This window comes from Manacus vitellinus, unplaced genomic scaffold (assembly GCF_001715985.3).
Source record: "Manacus vitellinus isolate BGI_N305 unplaced genomic scaffold, ASM171598v3 scaffold_28_pilon, whole genome shotgun sequence".
Taxonomy (NCBI): Eukaryota; Metazoa; Chordata; class Aves; order Passeriformes; family Pipridae; genus Manacus; species Manacus vitellinus.
The window spans coordinates 10,146,095-10,166,067 of record NW_021940122.1 but is presented as its reverse complement, the minus strand read 5'-3'; the positions used below and the strand labels follow the sequence as shown (position 1 = coordinate 10,166,067).

At 42.2% G+C, this 19,973-nt stretch overlaps 2 protein-coding genes across 2 annotated transcripts in view; both read right to left on the bottom strand.

Annotated features, from left to right (window-relative positions):
* EPHA1 (EPH receptor A1) overlaps positions 1-4,854 on the bottom strand; it is a 34,007-nt gene extending 29,153 nt beyond the window's left edge. The window contains exons 1-2 of the mRNA XM_018074556.2: positions 4,788-4,854; positions 1,752-1,819 (exon numbers count right to left, since the gene is read on the bottom strand). Of these exons, the coding sequence (XP_017930045.1) occupies positions 1,752-1,819; positions 4,788-4,854 (135 nt within the window). The remainder of the gene's footprint in view (positions 1-1,751; positions 1,820-4,787) is intronic.
* A 10,895-nt stretch (positions 4,855-15,749) lies between these two features.
* On the bottom strand, positions 15,750-16,760 carry LOC103763870 (olfactory receptor 10AC1). The gene has a single exon (XM_008930718.1). It carries the CDS (start codon positions 16,758-16,760, stop codon positions 15,750-15,752), a length of 1,011 nt encoding a protein of 336 aa, XP_008928966.1.
* Between the last annotated feature and the right edge of the window lie 3,213 nt (positions 16,761-19,973).

The following is a 19,973-nucleotide window of genomic DNA, read 5'->3' as shown; positions in this document are numbered from 1 at the left end:
TTATTTCATGAAGAGTTGTTCAAAGTTCTATTACAAGAGAATCATCCATTTTTCCCTTTTTGCTTGTGGTAATTTGTCAGCCTTCCACCTAGCAGTTATTGGGAAATGATGTGATTAGACAAATCTCTGCAAAAGACTTGCTCATTGAGAGTCAATGAATCTATTCTTCATACTCTGTTATTTTATCAGTCATCAGTATCCTGATCTATTAGTTTTGATTGCTCACAGGCCATGTTTTCTCAGTTACAATTACATTTTGAATATACATATTTTGAAAAGCAGATGTAGCACAAGTAGATGGGTATGCCTACTCCTTACACTGCTGTGAACCTACTATGCAAAAATCAGATGTTCTGTAATAGAGATTTTATTTTCTTCCTATCAGATTTTTTTTAGAATGCACTTTTCAGTGATTTTTTCTAATCTCTTCAAGAGTTAGACTTCATTGTGAACATGCTTGGAGCCTAGAATTGGGGTAAAATTGCCACACAAATGGTTGATGGGACAACAAAGGAAACAATGGGCAAAACATGATCTACATGTATGTCTCACTAGGGCACCTGTTTTGAGTAGGGTATAATAATAATAACCAAAACAGTTTACTAATAAAACAAAGGCAGTTATGCCAGTACTGGAGAACCTCACTGTCTGGCTCTACTTTACCCAGCAAGGCTACTGGGAGGAGGAGGAGGAGGAGGAGGCTGGGGTGAATTTAAAGCAGCCACAGCACATTACAGAGGAAAGTTATGAAAATTAATTAGGAACAGGCTGAACCCAGGTCTACTTTATAGGCATCAAGGGTGAAGACTCTCTCTCCACAGGAAAGCTTGGGACTTGCTAGAAAGACAAGAGCATGGATGAGGAACTTAGAACTATGAATTATGTATGTCCTTCTAACTACTCCGTAAATTCCATTTTCTTTGTGCCTTCCTTCCACCACTGCCACAGTTCTGCTGTTACAAAGGAAACCATCTTTGACAACAGTCAGGGACTGCTCGACTGTACTGCATACAAAATAGCTGTACTTGTACAAAAATACCTGAGAGTTCAGCTGTCTTTTGGGGTCCTATTTTGCAGTGATTTCAGGAGTAGATTTTTAAACACTTCCATCAACTCAGTTTTGTACTCATGAAACAAAGGGAAATGCTTTTCTCATTATCAGCTGTGTGGACCAAACACAGCATTAGGGCTGGGTGTAAGGTCCTAGAATCTTGCAGCCCACTCATAAGAGCAGGTTGTTGCCCCATGAGTTAACAGCTATTTCTTCAGTCAGCTGCTGAATTAAAAGATGTGTAATGTGTTTCTAATTTCTTGAAGGACTTTGAGACAGTAATACTTCTGCTATGCCTATTTTCTTAGAAAAAGAGATGTAAGATTTATTTGTAATATGACAGAATGAAAAACTAGATGATGATTGGATATTTTTTCTTTTTTTTCTCTCCATTGCTTTATTACTTCATGGAAACAATATATTTCAAGGATATGTTTAATCACTGAGAGCTAATGAAAGTCAACAAGCATCAGAAAAGCTACTGAAACTCAATGAGCTATCAGTCCTTAAAAGCTGGCTAGTGGCTGAGACTGCAGAAGTGAAGGGGCAGAAAGGGAGAGATATTTACAAAGCATAAAATTTTCAGGAGAGAGCTGCAGAAGCTCGATTTCAGTAGGAAGGGTGAAAGTTCAACATGGATTATGCTTTTGCATCATTTAGTACTCCCAGTGGCTCCCCTTCCTTGAATGTGTGTACTCACCCCTACTTCTGGAGGGTCTGGAAGCCAGCCTAGTTCACCCTGCGCAGTGCTTGTGTCAAGTAGATTCACTGAAAACCAGAAGAAGAAGAGGAAAAAAGAAATCAGTGACTCAACTTATATGGCCAATAGAATGGTTTCATCCTTGTTTTGTCACAGAAGAAAAGTATTGCTAAAGGAAGGATGGAAAGATACAAGACAGTGCAGCTAGTCAGGAGTTAAAAGTTTTTACAAGACCCCCTCTCACAGATACCAAAAAAATGCAACCCTGACAAATTTTATTACTTCCTAAAGCTGCCCCAAAAGGGAAGGAGAAGGCTGAAGCCTTTTCAAATGGCAACTCAGTATTAGCAGCTGAACACCTTTCCCTTGGAATACGAAGGCAGCAGACTAAATGGATGAAGAGGAAGACAATCAAACAAATTACCAACACAAAAGATCAATCAGTGTCACCTAGAGTTACTATTCAGTGCTTGAAACACAGTGGGAGAGTACTGAGGGAGTGCGAAGTGTAGAAAGGACTTGCCATTGTCACAGTATCCAAAAACCATGATGATGCATCAGTTGTGCAAACTGATGAGACCTCTACTTCTAACTCAGGCTGTCCACCATCTGATGGTGGCCTAGAAATCGTTTAAGTCTTTAGCAGGGACATCAAGAGAGTAACAGCTCTGGCCATACTATGGCCACCTCTTGCAGAATTGCCCTGCACAGCTGTGTTAAGCTTTGGCTACTGGAGTCGTGTGACAAAGGAGAAAATCATTGCTATGTTCATTTTTAGCCCTCAAAGAAATTTGAAAATGTGATCAGAGTTTGCCCTCAAGTCTTGATCCAAAGAGATGTTAGATCACATGTGCAGCTTTGTGCCTGCCTTTGGGTCTGCTGGTGCTGCCAGAACAGACTACTGGTTTCCCTGCACCTATCGCAGCCCCAGCTGGGGATCACAGGAAGCAGGAAAAATTCCTTGGATTCTCTTTTAGATTCCTGTGGGTGTATTCAGAGGGGTCATTTCTAAACATCTCAGAAAAGAATTTGGGGTGAAAGGTAGGAGGGGGAAATTTTTAAATGGCATTTAAATAGCCGGGTTTCCTTCCCCTCATCTGACTGCTTTACAAATACTGCCTGCCAACTTAAGTAATAGAGTGTAAAGTGCAGATCAGCAAAAGTCCTGTGGAATGAGGAAGCAGGCTGTGGGCCCAGAATCAGAGATAAGAGGGATTGTGCTGCTGTTCTCACCTCTGAAACACCCTTTCAGGATTGGGAGAAGGGAAAAGCAGGAATCTGGGTTTTGCAAGTTCACAGTGTTCACAGTGTGGTCATATGGCAAAACCTTCCTAAGCCACAGGCTCCCTGTCCAGACAAGGCTCCTCAATCACTTCCCTTCTACTCTCAATCTTTCTATTTGAGATAGTATTCTTCTGTGGTTAGCTTCAAAACCTCCAAGGGTGAGGTAGCCAGTCCTACCAGAACATTCACCGAGATAACATCTATCCCATGCTTTACAGGACTGAAGCATCAATGTGGAAGTGAGAGGGGCTGTATGGCAAGTTCCATCAGAGCAAGGGAAAAGGAACTTGGAAGTGGCCAGGACAAGAACATTGCAGAGCCCATATGCCATGCTCTGCTCTGTCAGCAAGGGCAACTCATTTAGCTCCTGAGTGCCCACTGCAAGGATGAAGTCCATTGCCAAGAAGTACCTCTCAAAGTGAATCCCACAACAGGGATTCTGGAAGGAAAGGAAAATTGAGTCAGCAAGACTAGAAAAGCACAGGGAATACGACTACTCGGAGGCTACTAGCTCTTTGGTCCACAGCCTTGCTGCTAGGAATCTCATGTGGCTGTCCAGCCGTATGGGCGGAGGTGTCCTCCAAAAGAAGAAAGACTTCAGATAAGACAGGATGCTGGGAAAATGAGCTGTTTCCCAGATCAACAAGTTAAGGAAGAGCAGATCACAGACACAGCCCAAATGAGATGGCTGAGATTGGGGAGAAGCTGGCGGACAGGTCCCTGAGTGTTACTGCCAACTGCTGGTCACAAACTTCTGGAAACCAAAGCCTGTGTGGTGCTACCCTGTATTACTTCTCACCTAGGCTGGCCTCCTCCACAATGTCTGCTAGCTGCATCCACGTAGCTGGATCCTTGATAGAAACGTGCTTGTCACGAATGCTTTAGAGCACTCAGCACTCACAGTCTGAGATGAGCCCATGGCTGAACTGCCAGCTGTGACTAAGTCCTCTTGATCAAGAGCCTGGAGAAGCAAAGTACTGTCTTTGGGATGGAAAAGCCCCAACATCTCTCACTGTGAGACACAGAAGTCCCTAGCAGAAATTAACTGCAGGAGGAGGTAGGGAACAGACCAGAGATGCACGCTTCTTCACCTCTCTGTCAAGTTACCATTCTCCCAGGTTTCATAACCACTGTGTAACTACTCTCAGGATAGAAGGAAAAAAGATCACTAGATCTAATAAAAGGAAGTAAGTACAACAGAGAAGGGAAACAAGGAATTCTTAAGAGGTGGAAGAGGAAACTGTAAACCCCAGCTCCAGCTTCCAACACTGGGGTAGGTAAAAGATTCTCCAATAAAATGACTGTCTCCTTGCTCACAAGGGTTAACTCCCAAGAGAGTTTCCTAAGGACTGTGCAGGGGTGTTGGCAGAGGGGGGGAAGAAACTTTCTGAGTTTGTGTTTAAACTTGTTATATGCAAGGCCCGTGTTTTAGGGAAACGGGCAGAATTCTCTTGGATCACTGAATATGCCGAGGCATTTGTTCTTCAACTAGGAGGAGGTGGAGAAGGACGGGGAGAACATACCTGGGCTCGTTCACTGAGCCACCGAGATTTGGTTGGGGTTTGCTCCAGGCCTTGGTCTCCCACCCACCAACCTGCCCTTCCCTGATACCCCAGTCCCTCTGTGGTGTCCCTGGAGCCCCAGGCGCTTGGGCCAGGTCCCATTCCCTACCCTTCAGCGAGGTCCCTCTCCGCCTGCCCGCCCCAGCCCAGCCCTCCAGGCAGAGGGACCGGCGGCGGGTCCCACGCTTACCTTCTTTCCCAGGCACCTCGGGAGGAAAGAGAGCCCAGAAGAGAAGGAGCCAGAGGTAGAGCTCCATCCCGGCGCTCCAGGCGCTCAGCTCCACGCTGGCCGGAGAGGGGGCCCGGCTCGCAGCCCCCGCCGGCTCAGGCCTCCGCGCCCGGGCTGCTGCGGGCAGCGCATGGGCCTCTCCCGCAGCCTCCCGAGCGCAGCGCGCACGTTGCACAACCGCCCGCCTGGCCCACGGTGGTGATGAAAGATCAAGGCGAGTGGGTGGAGAAGCCTTACTGCCTTTACCTGTTCTAAAGGGGCTGGTCACAGACTTCCCATCTGGCAGGCAAATAAACCCACCTTAAAGGCAGCCACCTCTTTTCCTGGGAGCCTCCCTCCACCTTTGCTCCACTCCCGTAAGAGGCTCCCGGTTGCCACCTCCTGGGCAGCCCTCGCCATCCTTCCCGCTTCGGCCGGCCCCGGCAGTGGTTTTGAGCTGAAATTTTAGGAAGAAATTCTTTACTATGAGGGCGATGAGGGGCTGGAACAGGTTGTCCAGAGAGGTTGCGACTACCCCACCTCTGGAAGTGTTCAAGGCCAGGTTGGATGGGGCCCTGAGCAACCTGGTCTAGTGGAAGCTCTAGTTCCAACCCTCACAGCAGGGGAGTTGGAAAGAGGTGGTCTTTAAGGTCCCTTCCAATCCAAACCATTCTGTGATTCTATGATCTATGATAATGGGACTGAAACCACTGAGCCATCTTCACTGAACAGCTTCAGGAAATCCGTCTGTACACCGGGGCAACAGCCCATTTCATTCCCCGAGCATGTCACAGAGAGACAATCATACCACTTTGTGTGGCAGAATTACTGTTTTTCTTTTACTAAGCTTCTCAGCACTGACAGAAGGTGCCTGCTTTTCAGTAAAAAAAAAAAAAAAATCATGGGAGAGGAATCAAGCTAGAAGGATTGTCTCTCTCTCTCTCTCTGTAGGAAGACTTCATGGGACTTTAAGTTTTCTTCCTGAGGGACATAAATATGAAACTTGCCTTTGTTCTGTCTCTTCTGCCATTCATCAAGGATGTTATTCCCACCCATGCACAGCTATTACACCCCTCCCCGTAAGATACAGATGGTATTATTACACTTACACTTGCTGTAAGACTGCATTCCTCCTGCTCTCTTCCTCCTCCTCCTCAAGGAAGGCTAAAGAAAGGACCTTGTCAGGTTGCTTAGAGAAACTGGGGGTTCTCCACCCTTGGAGATGTTCCATGTTCACCAGGACACAGCCATGAGTAACATATCCACCTCTGGAGTCAGCCCTGCTGTGAGCAGAGTTGGGGACTATGGACTTCCTGAGGTCCCTTGCATCTAAATCTTTCAGCGAGTTCTGTGATTCTCTAACCATACATCTTGGGAAATCAAAATCTATCCCAAGAAGTTTGAACACAGGCAAGAGAAATTTGAGAACAAATGGTTAAAATGCTAACCTTTAAATTTTATGTAGCACATGAAGTAAAAGATCTGTGCAAATAATGTAAATGTTAATGACATTCAGAGTAGTTATATCTTAAATTCGTTACAGTTTAATCCTGTCTAAAGTGCTCTTTATCAGTCTGCAGTGCTAAGTCTCAAATTTTTATGCCCATGTTTCCCCCGCATCTGAATTACTCCCATTGCAGCACCAATAAAAGGTTTTCTTGTCTACGGCCCATACCTTGAGTTTGCACTAGTGAAATGTATCCATTTCGATCTTCATTTGAACAGTACTGTGCCTTCTTCAGTCTATGATGTATCATTGGGGCAGATAGACCCACAGCTAACTTCTCTGTGATGGGACAACGTAGGTGTGGCCTGCATAGACATGAGATGGGAAAGAGCCGTTTGCACTCTGGAGGGTAAGGCTCTAGGGCAGATCAGGACCTCATGTCCTTCCTCAGGAAAAAAAAAATAAAGAAATCAGTATTGATATTTGATTCCTCAATGCTATCAGAGTTTGTATCTGTAGAATCTCAGAAGTGCCAAGCTCTGAACTGAAGAACCTGGGGATATTCTATCTCGTTTCATTGGTGTGCAGATACTCAGGATATTTGATCTAAGGAACAGGCAGGAACTAGGGCTTGTTAGAGCAGATGTCATAAAGAAAAGATTTATTTTCTTTTTCCCCCCTTTGACAATGTCGGCTGATGGGGGTCAGAAATTGGACTATTCCAGATAACAGTGATCAGAAATTGTATGTACCACTTTGTGTTTTTGTAGATTGGAGATCACCTAGTGTAGCCCACAGTCAGAATGTGTACAAGGACAGTGAAACAAAATATAATCTAATGTTACAATAGGATCAAGATCTGAAGAAAATCTATAAAAAAGTGGGAGCATAAAAAAGTAGAAACGCCAAAGGCCTAGAACTTTGCTGATATCTGTAAAAGCTCCGCTAGATTGCTTTGCCATGTGTCTTCTGCACCAAAATGCAGATCCAAAGGGTAAAAGAGGCAATATACACAGAGGCTGTACTCACTAAAGTGAAGCACTACGTGTGAATTCTCATACAACTCTGCTGAGTATTTTGTAGAGAGCATTCTTCTGCTTGTGCCTTACAAGGCTGGATTTTGTCTTTGCAAACTGTTGGACAAAACTAATTCCCTGAGTGTCTAGTAAAAGACACAAACAATACAAAAACCAAAACAAAAAACCACAAACAAACAAGAACAAACAAAAACCAACCTAACAACAAACAGACAAACAAAACTGAAAGAACTTAATTAAATGTTTACAATTTCTGTGTCATATTCTAGGACTCTATGATTTACATCTCTAGAAACTCTCACTGTCATGGCTTCCCAGTGAGCTTCCTACCTCTGGCATGCCTTTTGGTGGTCAGAAGATAACTACATCTTTTAAACTTACTCTCAACTTGTCTTTGGATTGAATCTCATCTTGTGTTTCTTGTCCCTCTGAGAATTTCTGAATTGCAGGGCATATTTTTTTTGTTCCATTTCCCAGTATCCTGTTTCAAGTACCACTGAGATTAGGTATCTAGCTGGAAAACATCACTATACAACACACCTGGGCTTTCCTCCTACAGATATGTGGGCTTGTGGTGAGGGAAGTGAGGAGGAAGGCTATGCACCAGCTCTTGTTTTGATGTACTGTTGGGAAAGTCAAAGGGCACTCCCAAGGCTGAGTTGGGACGTGCTTCTTTTGAACTGCAGTTCAGACAGAACTCTTTCATATGTTTCTTACAAATTGATTACTGTGTTTGCTGCTCCTCACATTTTAGAAAGAGCTATGTGTTTCACCATTGCGCTGTTAAATATCCTTATAGATGATGAGTGAAAGTGAACCTAGGAATCTCTGGAGTTCCTCACTTGATATTACTTTCCAAACTATCAAAGCATCCTTTTGGTACTGATAACTTGAATCTGTGCGTCCTGAACTGGCTTTCAGTAAGGGGTCATAGTAACACAGATGTTAGGGGCCTCAAACACATTTTGCAGCAAGCCCCACTTCAGTCTAAAGGAGGAACTTGTTCTGTGGTCTCTGATTCTCTCCTTTTATCCACTATCTCTACAACTCTGAGAAAAATCTATGACAGCTCTGTAGAGCATAAAGTATGCTCTGTTTCAATGTTTTATTCCCTGTAGAAAACTCATGCTTTCTCTCTCTTATTCTCACCTCCATGACCATAGTTTAATATTCTAGTGTTTTCAATTATATCTTGGAAAGTTTTCTGGCTCTATTCCACCAACAATTATCATAGAATATTTCAAACAGCTGACTTCAGACTTTTTCTGCAGAAAATAGACTCCTACCATCTAGTGGTTTAAGCTGTTAAATTGGTTTTGTACATGGAATTTTTCACTCAGAAACTCAGATTTTATTTTAAACAGATATTTTAAACTCCTTTGAAGGAGCACAGCTGACTCCTCTTTATCACAAAGCAGCCACCCCTAGCTTAGATACATGAAGACTTGATTGCACAAGTAGTCAAGCTGGTTATCTTTCTCCCTTGAGAAGAATAACAAGGGAAGAGAATGAATGAAGCTGATAGAGACAAGCCATAGATTTGGGGTTTCATACCCAGAAGAAGCAGGGAACACTCCCTCATTCATCCTCACATGTGCAGAGATAAACACCCTTGGAGAGGGTACAAGCTTTGCCTGAAAGGCCCTGAGCAACCTGACACAATTTTGGTGTTAACTCTGCTGTGAGTAGATATTTGGACTAAAGACCTCCAGTTATCCCTTCCCACCTTAATCTTTTTCTGATTCAGTTTATCATTGGTAGATGAGCAATCACATCTTCTTTCAACAGGAATGTAGACAGTTCCTTACTTGGGCTCCAGTCAAAAAACAAGGGCAGCTTCCCATATGTATTCTCCACCTAACAGAGATGTCATACTAGTGCAGGGACCAGAAGTCCAGTTTCCCTGCATAAAACTCCACTTACTTGTTCATCAGCAACATATTTATATGTGTTTCTCTACCTACTGATGCCCTGGCTGGACACCTAATTAAACAGAGAAGTGTATTTCCACTGCCGACTGAACTGCAGGCTTTGTGGCTTTTGTCTCTGAATAAGCTTATCCTGCACATGGTCTGCCTTGCTCTTATTTGGCTTGCAAAACAGGAATAAATGAAATTATTACACCATCCTGCAAGTGAAGGGGAGGAACTTTCTTTTCCGCAGAAATTGCCTGAGATAATTCTCTTGCCTTCATATCTCAGCTCTGCTCCCCCTCGTGGTCCAGTGGCTGTGGAGCCTCAGAAGTCCCAGCTGCCTCCAGGAGAGCGCAGCCCATCTCACCCATCAGGACCACAAGAAATTTAAGTTTTGTCTGGTGATGGCAGGGATTTTGTTTCTTTGGTCAACAGTAAAGCCGTGAGAGACTGAGAGACCCATTGAAAAGAAAAAAAAAAAGGCAAAACTGGGCTTTGCTTACATTAAGTGTGACATTTTGGATAGAAAAGTGGGAAGCAATGCAAACCCAGTCATAATACAGTCTGATTCATGTTTCCATTCATAAAACTGCCCTAAGTGGCACAAATCTGGGTCACAGGAGTTAGTTACTTTCTATTATACTATTAAATACTATTATAACACATTATATACTTATAAACCCAAAAAGTGCGGTTCTACACTTAAAACTCTTCTTCAAGAGCACATTCTTCCTGGGCACATTTGAAAATATTATTTATCTTTGTGACATTAAGTTTTCACAAGATGATTCAATTTCTCCTTGAGCATTACTAACACAACAGTACATATATGATAAACATAAAATTTGACCCAGATAAATTCAATTTCCATTAAAAATGCTCATGACTTCTTTAACTAGGTTGTAGAAAAATAGAATTCTAATACTTTTAGTAGTTGAATCATAGCTCAAAATATAGCAATAACAATCTCTTCATGGCAAATACCTCTCTGTAATTTGTGATTTGTTCATATTTTCTATCTGTTCTTCCCCACTCTTGGATTAATTACGCTAAAGTGTGAAAGTACCTCACCAACTCTGGAAAAATCATCAGCATTAATAACATGCAGTAAGCAGCCATATCACTAGTCACTTTGATAGTGTGATTTTAAATTTCTTTGTTCTACTCTTGCAGCTGTATGTGTGAATTAATCAATCTTTTGTTTTCTGGGTGTTTATAATAGATATTTTAAAGCTTTTATGTATGTTTCATGTCTGCAATTATTTTTATGTTCCTCTTCTTGACAAATTACAGTTGCTTCCGCAATCTCAACACAATAAACTTGTCTTTATTCCTTGCTGTTGTAGCTTAATCTTGGTGTTGTCGTGTTGCTATGCTGTGCAGAAATTAAATAGTTACCACTGGTTACTGTGTTAGCAACCTGTGTTCTTCCTGAGAGGTTTCAATGTGGGTATCAAGAGAAAATATTTGAAATAGATACTTGTTGCATTGCAAGTGGGAAGAGGGCATTGAACGTGTTAACATCTTCCCGACTCACTGCCAACTCTACTCGCAGTTCAGCCTCCCACTTGATTTTTGAAACCTGAACTCTTAATTAAATCAAAACATGAAAACTAAAATGAATGCTGAGAGCAACTGTATACCAAAACCACAATGAAACACGACACAGACTTTAGGAGACCTGATTTTCAGCAGCGACTAGGCTAAAGGCCATATGCTGCTGAACCATCTGGTCTTCCCTCTACTTTACATGCCAATTTGTAGAACCAGACGGTCTTATACCTTTGCATACCAATTTGTAAAACCAGACTGTCTCATATGCTTGCACTTAAGCAGGTGAAGCCAAGGGTACACATTGGGTGGATATCGACCTTCCCATGGTCACTTTTTCCTAGGCTTGCCTGGAAGACAACTGAGCACAGCAGAATTTTTAGAGTCAAGAGCTTTAGGTGAGGGATACAATGCTGGAATTATTAATAACGCCTTCAGTCAGCTTTTTGATGTGGAGGTGCTTGCAGGGCAAAGTGAAACTCACTCTGAAACCAACCAGCTGGCAGAGAGCTTCACCTCCTTCTTCAGCTCCACTTTGGTCTCCTGATTATTTTTTGTCTCACATTCCTGGTTACTTCCTGAAACAATCCATTAAAGGAAACTTAAGGCCTGTGCAACAACCCAGTTGGTAAACAAAAAGCTTGTAAAGTCTAGAAATTTTTTATTCTGGAGAGAAATGGAAGGTGATTTAAGCATATTTCTTTCCCATTAGCCTGTTTATAGGGGTGTGGACTGTATTCTTTTGTATCCTATAGGAATCTTTCAGGTTTTATATGCTGGGCACAAAATTTCATATAATAATACAAAACAATCTCAGCAAGGACTCATCTCTCTTCTTTTGTAAGTCTTCTGTCTATAAATATCTGCAAAAGAAACTCCTATAGCATTCTAGTTTTTATCATAGTAAAGTATGTAAATAGTAAAGCACACTAAATATTGCCATTGCCTTTGGCATGTTCAATGATAAACATGGAAAACAGGAGCCTTTTGTCAATAAAGCAAATCAACATCTGTGACAGCTTTTCACCCTCATGATATTAACATCCATTTTTCTATGCTTACTACTATCCCCACATCCATTTCATTTTGCCACTCCACTGTAAACAGTTGTATTAATTTCACCTTAGTGCTTTCCTTGTGCTTCAGATCAAAATACAAAAAAAAGCTATTTGGGTAACTATAGGATTATCTACAGGTTTTCTAAGCTTTTGAAGAATCCAGAAGAAAGGAGGCTGGTGGACTCACTTTCCATGTAAGCCAAAATGGATAGGTTGTCATAACATGACTGTCAAGGGGAGATGAATACATTGAAACTTCTTCCAAGTGCTTAAAATTGGACTTTTGGCAGTTTTTCAACTTCCCTTACCCATAGTAGAAACAAATTCCTTTTTTCTATTTGGATTCCTAGGAAAATAGGGAAATATTTTTAATGCAAGTGCATTTAATTCTTTTAGGAGATTGACTATTTATAGGAGCATACCTAGGCAGTGTCTTACCTGGATTGCCAGTACAATATGACAAGTGTGAAGAAAAAAAACAAGAATTTTTCACTGGTTTCTCTCTATGCTGAAAGGGAGATTTCACTGGTATCCTACCAGTATCACCGGTAGTACTCAAGATATCCCACCCTGAAGTGTCTCTTTGAATGGCATGTACCATTCAAGGTGCTGGATCTTAAGTACCCTTAAAGTACTACTTGAGTACCCTTTAAATACCCTCAAAGTCTGAGCCATCATCATCCAAACTCTCTTCATTTTTGAGAAAGTGGACAGCACTGATATTATCATAGAGACCTTACAGGTTGAGCTCTGGTGCTCAACCACTGATAAGGTCTGTGTTCTATACAGTGCTTGCTCAGGGCCACCTTTACAAACTTAATTGCGAGGATGAATACTCTGTTTTTATGGCTGTGTAAATCACAAAGTGATTCTTAGGGATGTCTTAGTTGGTTTCACTGGAAAACTTCATGATGCCCCTGTTTGCCAGATCTCAGGCCTCTCCAAATTTGGGAATGTAAGCATTCTTCTTCCAAGAAAGGACAAGACCATTTGTGAAATGCAGGTGCCCAGCTGTGCTCATTCTGTGGGGAGTCTTGAGACCCTACACAACGCAAACAATTACAATGCCCATGGAAAGATGTTTGCTATATCCATCTTCAGCTGGAGGTGGAAATGCACTTGTTTAACTCTGTGCTGCCTGACTGGATTCTGCTGTTCCTTGCAAAGTTCTGAAAAGGATTTAGAAAATATCCTTTTTTTTTTTGTTGTTATTCTATGCTCAACTCCCTACAACAGGGACATTGCTGTCTTACTTCACTTGAGCATTCCCCAGCTCTCAGCACCCAGTGTACTGAGTCAACAGGACTGAAACAACCTCTTGGAAATGTGGGTGGGGTGGGGTAGAAAAGGGACCTCAGGCAGCTCCTGTCAATTGAAAGATAACATATTAAAAAGAAAGTGGTTATGACATCTCTTATACACTGCTGCTGCTCTTACCTCATAAGCTACCCCACTTCCCACTCTTATCCCTGAGTCCTCTCTACAGACCTGTACAATGCTCGACACAGCTGGCCATAGGGGAGGGGGAAGGGGTGCTGTGAATGGGTGTCAGGATACTGATGAGGATAGCCTTAGACTAATGTGTGTGACCATACTGTGTGGGAACTAATGTGTGGGGATAGTCTTGGGCCCTGGATATCTCTTAATTCATCTGCAAGGACACTGGGTGGAAAGAATGTCCAGAAAGCCTCCACTGCTTGTTGTGCTTCCCACATGCATCTCAGAATGAAAGAGCTGTAAGTCTAGCCTGGCTGCTGTTTCAGTCATGTCATCCCTTCCAAAGGCATCATCTGTATCCTTACAGTGAGGAGAGATCTGCTGACGTGCCCCTGATAAGCAACAGTTCATGAGAAATGTCCCTAGTTCAGGACAGAGCCCTGCTATCTTGCTATCTTCCCACAGCCAGTAGCAGATAACAGTTATCTCTCTGCTATCCCATGCCTACAGCTACCAGAAACACGAGGGCCTCTCCCAAGGTTTTGATCATAGTATTATAAACCTCAGTCTTTCTGTCCTTCAGTTTTATTGCCAGACATTTAAGCATATCAACACCTCCTAGAAGGCAAGTTAGAAACCTCTGCTGTAAAATCCTGCTAATCTCAGGAAGGACCTCTGGAGGTCTCAAATCCAGCTGACTGCTTGCAGCAGGATTAAGTTCAAAGCTTGATTTGACTTGACAGGATTTAGAATTGATGCTTCAGATTTGTCCTGCGTTCATTAATAGTTGTTTAATAGTATTTGATTCAAAGTCCTTCTAAAGTACTTCTCCATTAGTAAGTAATGTGCTAGTATTGAGACCCTCACCTTCTCATTCTTGGAAGGCCTGACAGGTGATTAAAATGTTCACTACAACTTTGATAATTTTAAATAATGTAGCTAAACATTTGCTTACAGCAGTAATTAGGTGTTCATTGACATGAAAGCCAACATTCTGTGTTAATGTTTTAGGCAGGCTAAGCTGTCAACTTGAAGACAGCTTTTAATGCCAGTTTTAAATTCCACATTTCTCTTTTGTCAGATGACTCCAACTTAGCTTCCTTAGTTTACCACCTAAGGAGTCTTTCTGCTGTGCCTTTTGCAATCGGACATGTCTATCTCGTATTGGCCTCATTAGCCACCAGCGTGCTTGTAACAAATGTGGATAGAGCCTTCCTAAATCTTCATTCGTGAAGCCTGGCCATGATGATGAGCTTCCTTAGTTACAGTGCCAATTTTTTACATTAGTCAAATCCACTTACTGTAATTTTTAACAATTGTAGCCCAGAGAAAGCAAATACCACTTTGCTCTCTCAGTCTGTTGAGGGGGAGAGCTGAGGGCAGCTGGGGTGCTGAAATTCCTTTGGATTAGACAGAGAAACAGAAGCAAGCATTTTAATTTTTTCTCAACAATTTGCTATGTAAGAGGTGGGTTCTGAATCATAGAGTCTGTTTGGGCTCTAAAGAGCCCAACGAAGTTGCTTCTTTCCCCTCTGTTCCTGTCCAGAATTCATCTTCCGTAATTTGTCTGAATCATCCTGTTCCTCCTACATGTAGGAAACTCATAAAATAACACTGTTTTGCACCTTTCAGACTCATGCCCACTGCAGTCCAGCATGTGCTGTAGTTCTCACTGGATTGCTAAAGAAATTACAGTAACTGTAGCAGCAGTATTATTACTCTTACAATGATAGATTTCAACACTCCCCAGGCATCCTTATTTATATGATGCAGTCTTTCCTGATAAAAGTCACATGATAAGGCCAATGTCTTAGTCTTTATGTTACCATAGGAACAACCCAAATCTAAAGCATCGCCCTGTAAAAGGAAAGCTTACTTCCTACAAAATGTACATAGGAAGCTCATGCTCTTGTCAAACCGATGGCACTTGAATTTTCTATATCTAGAATAATTCAACGTTACAGGAGTTTGCACTAACAATCTTTCCATTTGTGATGGGATGCCAGAGTGCAACCGTCTGCTAAATTTGGAGAAAACCACAGCTCTTTTCCCCTTCCTTCTAGCCATGGACTTCCTTCTTCTAACCTTCCAATAATTTACCAGTCTAAAATTTTTATTGACTTCCCAGTTTCCACTGTCATCTTGATAGAAAAATAATGAAACCAATACTTTAATATTGGTTTATTTGCTTTAAATATTTTTGTTGATCTTTTGATTGTACTGTGATGACCATGAATGTATGCCTGAATAGATATGTGTTTGATCACAGAAGTGAGACCACAAATTGACCAAAGCTCTTCATTCTCACAAGCCATTGAAGCATTTTCCTTTAGATCAAGTGTTATGTTGAAGACCTTTCTTTTTTTTTTTTTTCTTTTAGCAGAGATTTCTTTTTCTTATAAACATAGTGATGCATGTAGAATTCTGCCAGGATATTTGCCATAGTGAAGTGTATGGTGATCTGGTCTTAACATGATTATGGGGCTATTTTCCAATAAGCACTAAAATTTACCACACACACACATCTCAACTCTGATTATATCACAGCTCAGCTGAGCTATTTTCTTCCTTCTCAACATTTTCCTGAGGATCCCTCTGATTTCCTTGTTCCTCAGGCTATAAATGAGGGGATACAGTAGTGGAGTGATGTTGGTGTAGACCAGAGACACCACCTTGTCTCGAGCTGGTGAGTAACTGGACTTAGGACGAATGTAAATGAAAGTGGCAGATCCGTAGTGTAATAAAGTGATGGCCAAGTGTGAAACACAGGTAGAAAAGGCCTTGCCTTTTCCCACAGAGGACGTGACATGTAACAAAGCCGCAGCAATGCAGGTATACGAGGTCAGGATTAGGAGGAAGGGGAGCAGCAGAAGGAGTACGCAAGCAGCCAGCAAGGGCAGCTCAGGGGTGTAGCTCTGTGTACAGGCCAGGTGCAGCACAGCAGGGACGTCACAGAAAAAGTGGTTGATGCGACGAGAATGACAGAAAGGTAAGCGGAAAACAGCCACTGTCAACCCCAGGGCAACAGCAAAGGCTCCCAGGCAGCACACCACAGCAAGCCTGAGGCAGAACCCTTCGCTCATCACAACCACGTAGTGAAGGGGCTGACAGATGGCAACGTAGCGGTCGTAGGACATGGCTACCAGGAGGAAGCATTCAGCCCCACCGAGTGTGACAAAAAGGTGCATCTGTGCAGCACAGCCTATGAAAGAAATGGTGCTGCCATCCACCACTATCAGGCTGAGGAGTGCCTTAGGGACAATGACTAGGGTATAGCAGAGCTCGATGGCAGAGAGCTGGCAGAGGAAGAAAAGCATGGGGGGACGTGAAGGCTCCATAACCACTGCCATGAAGACCATCATATTCCCTGCCAACGTGACCAAATGAACAATGAGAAAAAAAAGGAAGAGGAGGACCCGCAGACAGAGCAGCTCAGAGAAGCCAAGCAGGAGGAACTCCATGGTTGCACCAGTGCTCATATTGTCCCTCTCCATGCAGCCTTCACATGGCATCTACAGGGAGAGAAGCAAAAGGGAGACAGTTGAATTTGACCTGATTCTTGGCAATCAATTCCATATAAGAAATAGTGTTGCAGTACTGTAGAACCAGTGTAGTAAAGCTGACTGTGTAGGGAGGAAGGTGATTTAGTTAAAAAAAAGCAGACTGATTTCACTCAGTCACATTCAGCATGCTCTCGACCCATATTCTCACAACCACCAAGGTTCTTGTGCCTGAATGATCTCCCTAGGATTCCTTGCCATAACTTTGATGACAAAGAATTTCAACAGTTCTGTCTTCATCACTTCTTCTGAGTTGTTCTTAGGTTTGTGACCATGTGCAAGTTTTGAACATGCATTAGGTACCCTTTAGGAGGTAACTCTGATAGGACTTTCAGATTAGAAAGTCCTATCCTTTCTGATCTGTGTCCTAAGAAGCTGCAGACAGATGTGTTTGCATCTTGATGACCATCAACAAGTAGGTCTTGGAGATATTCTGCTACTGTTTCTTCTGGTGCTTCCACTCCCAGGCAGACCCATTTGTTCTCTGTTCACACCACTATGTGTGGTGCAGCCCTCTATATCTGTGCCAGAGATGTACAAGGGCAACTAAACAATTAGCTGGAGCTTCTGTGCTACTGCTTGACTCCCATTAAGGGGAATTTGAGATGTTTGCTGACTGGCTTTTCCCTCTGCTACAGTAGATCTGCCATAAAGTTCACACAGAAGCAAGGTTTCAGTGATTAGACATGAGGATTGCAAATTAGAGCTGACGTTTTCACTGCTTACATCTTTATACCTGGCTCCACCCTATGGTATCAGAGTTAAAGTAAACAACCAAAGATTTCCATGACAACATACTTTGTAACTGGTTTTTTAAAGAAAATGCAAAGCTAATATTTTGGACTTAGAGAGAATGAGATTCCTCTTTTCACAAGAAGAACAGAAATTTCCTAGGAATATGGAGTGATGCAAAGCTATTTAAGTAGAAAAACCTAGGAAAGATAAGGATGTAGAGAGCCATATAATAATAAATTACATATACTGGTCACAGTTGAACAGTGTTCGCTGTTCATGTGTTCATCATGGAATACAATATTTACTACAAGGAAAAATTCCCACTCTTTCTACACTTTGTTGTAAAATAAGAATAAAAGCAGTGATTCCTTGAAGATTTCTGCTTATATTAAAAAACCAGCAATATTTTAGTGTGAAAGAAACTGGAAAATTACATCAAATATCATGAAAGACAAATAAAAGGAATGGGAAGTTGAAGGGAAAAGTATTAGTCGAGACAGGTGTTTTCCTGGAAAAAAAATCTCAAAAAAGCTCCAGAAAGAAATAATCAATAAAATTGAGGAGGTGAATATACTAAGCCTACAGATCTTTCTTTTATTTTTGCCCTAAGGTTTCCTTGTGATTCAGTATCTCAGCAGGATTCAAAACATCTGGGGACTCAGACAACTAATGAAAACCTCCACAATTATATTACCTCTGGTGCAAAACTAGGAATTAAATTTCTCTGCTTCAGAGCAGAAGTCAGCAAAATTGACAGGTTAGGAAGAAAATACGATAAACTCCAAGACAAAAAAAATGGACAGCCAGTGAAGACCAAGAAGGAGCTCTTTAGAGAACACAGAGGGAACAGCAATCCTGCAAAAGGAGGTAACCCAACAAAGACCACTGCTAGAAACAGTTCCCAGGGTTATAAAGCCACAACTAACTCCTACATCTACCTTTTGCTGCTGCAAGACCTCCCCAACAGCTATTCTAAAGTCTGACTATAAAGCTTTCTTGATACTCCATGTAAGTAGTAGGTCTTCACAGAAAACAGGAGTAACAGGTTGATACATGACTGTGGACTCAGTCACTGAGGACCAGCTTGCTCCAAGTCCTGAGACTTTAAGAGGATTCTACTAAGCACAACAAAGCTAAAATGTGGGGAAGAAAGAGGGGGTTCCCTCCCTTTGGTTTGGATCTGATCACTTCAGTGACAACATACCGTCTTCTCTGGGTTAGAAGGTAAGGAAATAAAGACTTCTTCCCCTTGATGATGTGTGCTGCTCAGTCTGGGCTGAGATTCTGTTTCTTGCCCAGTCTGGGGTCCCTCTGGCTATGAGTGTCCCTAGGGCCAATGCTTTCTTTCAGCATCTCATATTAATTCTCTCTGCAGGATCCAGCTCCTTATATACCATATGACACAGAAGTCTGTCCTCTTCCCTGATGCCTCTGTTCTCCCTGCACGAATGACAGGAAATTCCACTCCAGCTTTTCTGTAAATCAAGCAATAGGATGTAATTGGACCTTCAGAGGAAGGCAGAGTTGTAGCACTAGCACTCTCCTCTCTTGTTCTTTTCACTGAAGCAATTGAAAGTACCTGATTATTTACTGGGATAGTTTGTACCTGGAATGGCAACATTTTAATTAACAGAATGTGTGCTGCTCTTCTTAAAAATAAATCTGTGGGTCTTTAAGTAAGTTTAAACTAAACTCACACTTAAAGGCAAAGCACAGCAGATATAAAAACTTTAAACCCATCTGTGTGTGGAGTTTTCACGAGTTCAGATGACCCATTGTTTCTTATTTAGTCAGATGAAATCACTATTCAGCAGTAAGTAGGACTGCAATTATTTGAACCCAGTTTATTTTCATTGCCATTGTTACATTCATTCCTGGCCACTTACACTGAAATCTAAAGAGGTCTCTAGGCTTCTGTGAGTACAAAAGAGAGGCAAACTCAAGATTTTTGACCGCTACAATGGATCTGCTTTCTGTTAACCCAGCTTGGCAGAAACATGTGAATATGCTATTTTAAGATTTTTCACAAGTTTAAAAGAAGTCCTTTCAAAATATTCTTCTATACTTTATCTATATGGCATAGTCATTTTGGGACAAAACTGCTTCATGCATCAATCCAGTTTGGGGACCAATTGTGTTGGGAGCACCTCTGCCGAAAAGAACCCGGGCTTCCAGCGGACAGTAAGATGAACAGGAGCCAGGAAGGGGCAACAAAGACCAACCACATACTGGGCTGCAATAGCATGAATGTGTTCAGCAGGTGAAGGAAAGTGATTATTCCCCTTTACCTGTCACGCATGTAGCCACATCTGGACCACTGGGTCCACTGTTGTATTCCCCCATACGAGAGATGACAACAAGCTCAAGAGGAGCACATGATGTCCAAGGGGAGGCTGAGGGAGTTAGGTTTGTTCAACCTGGCAAAGACAA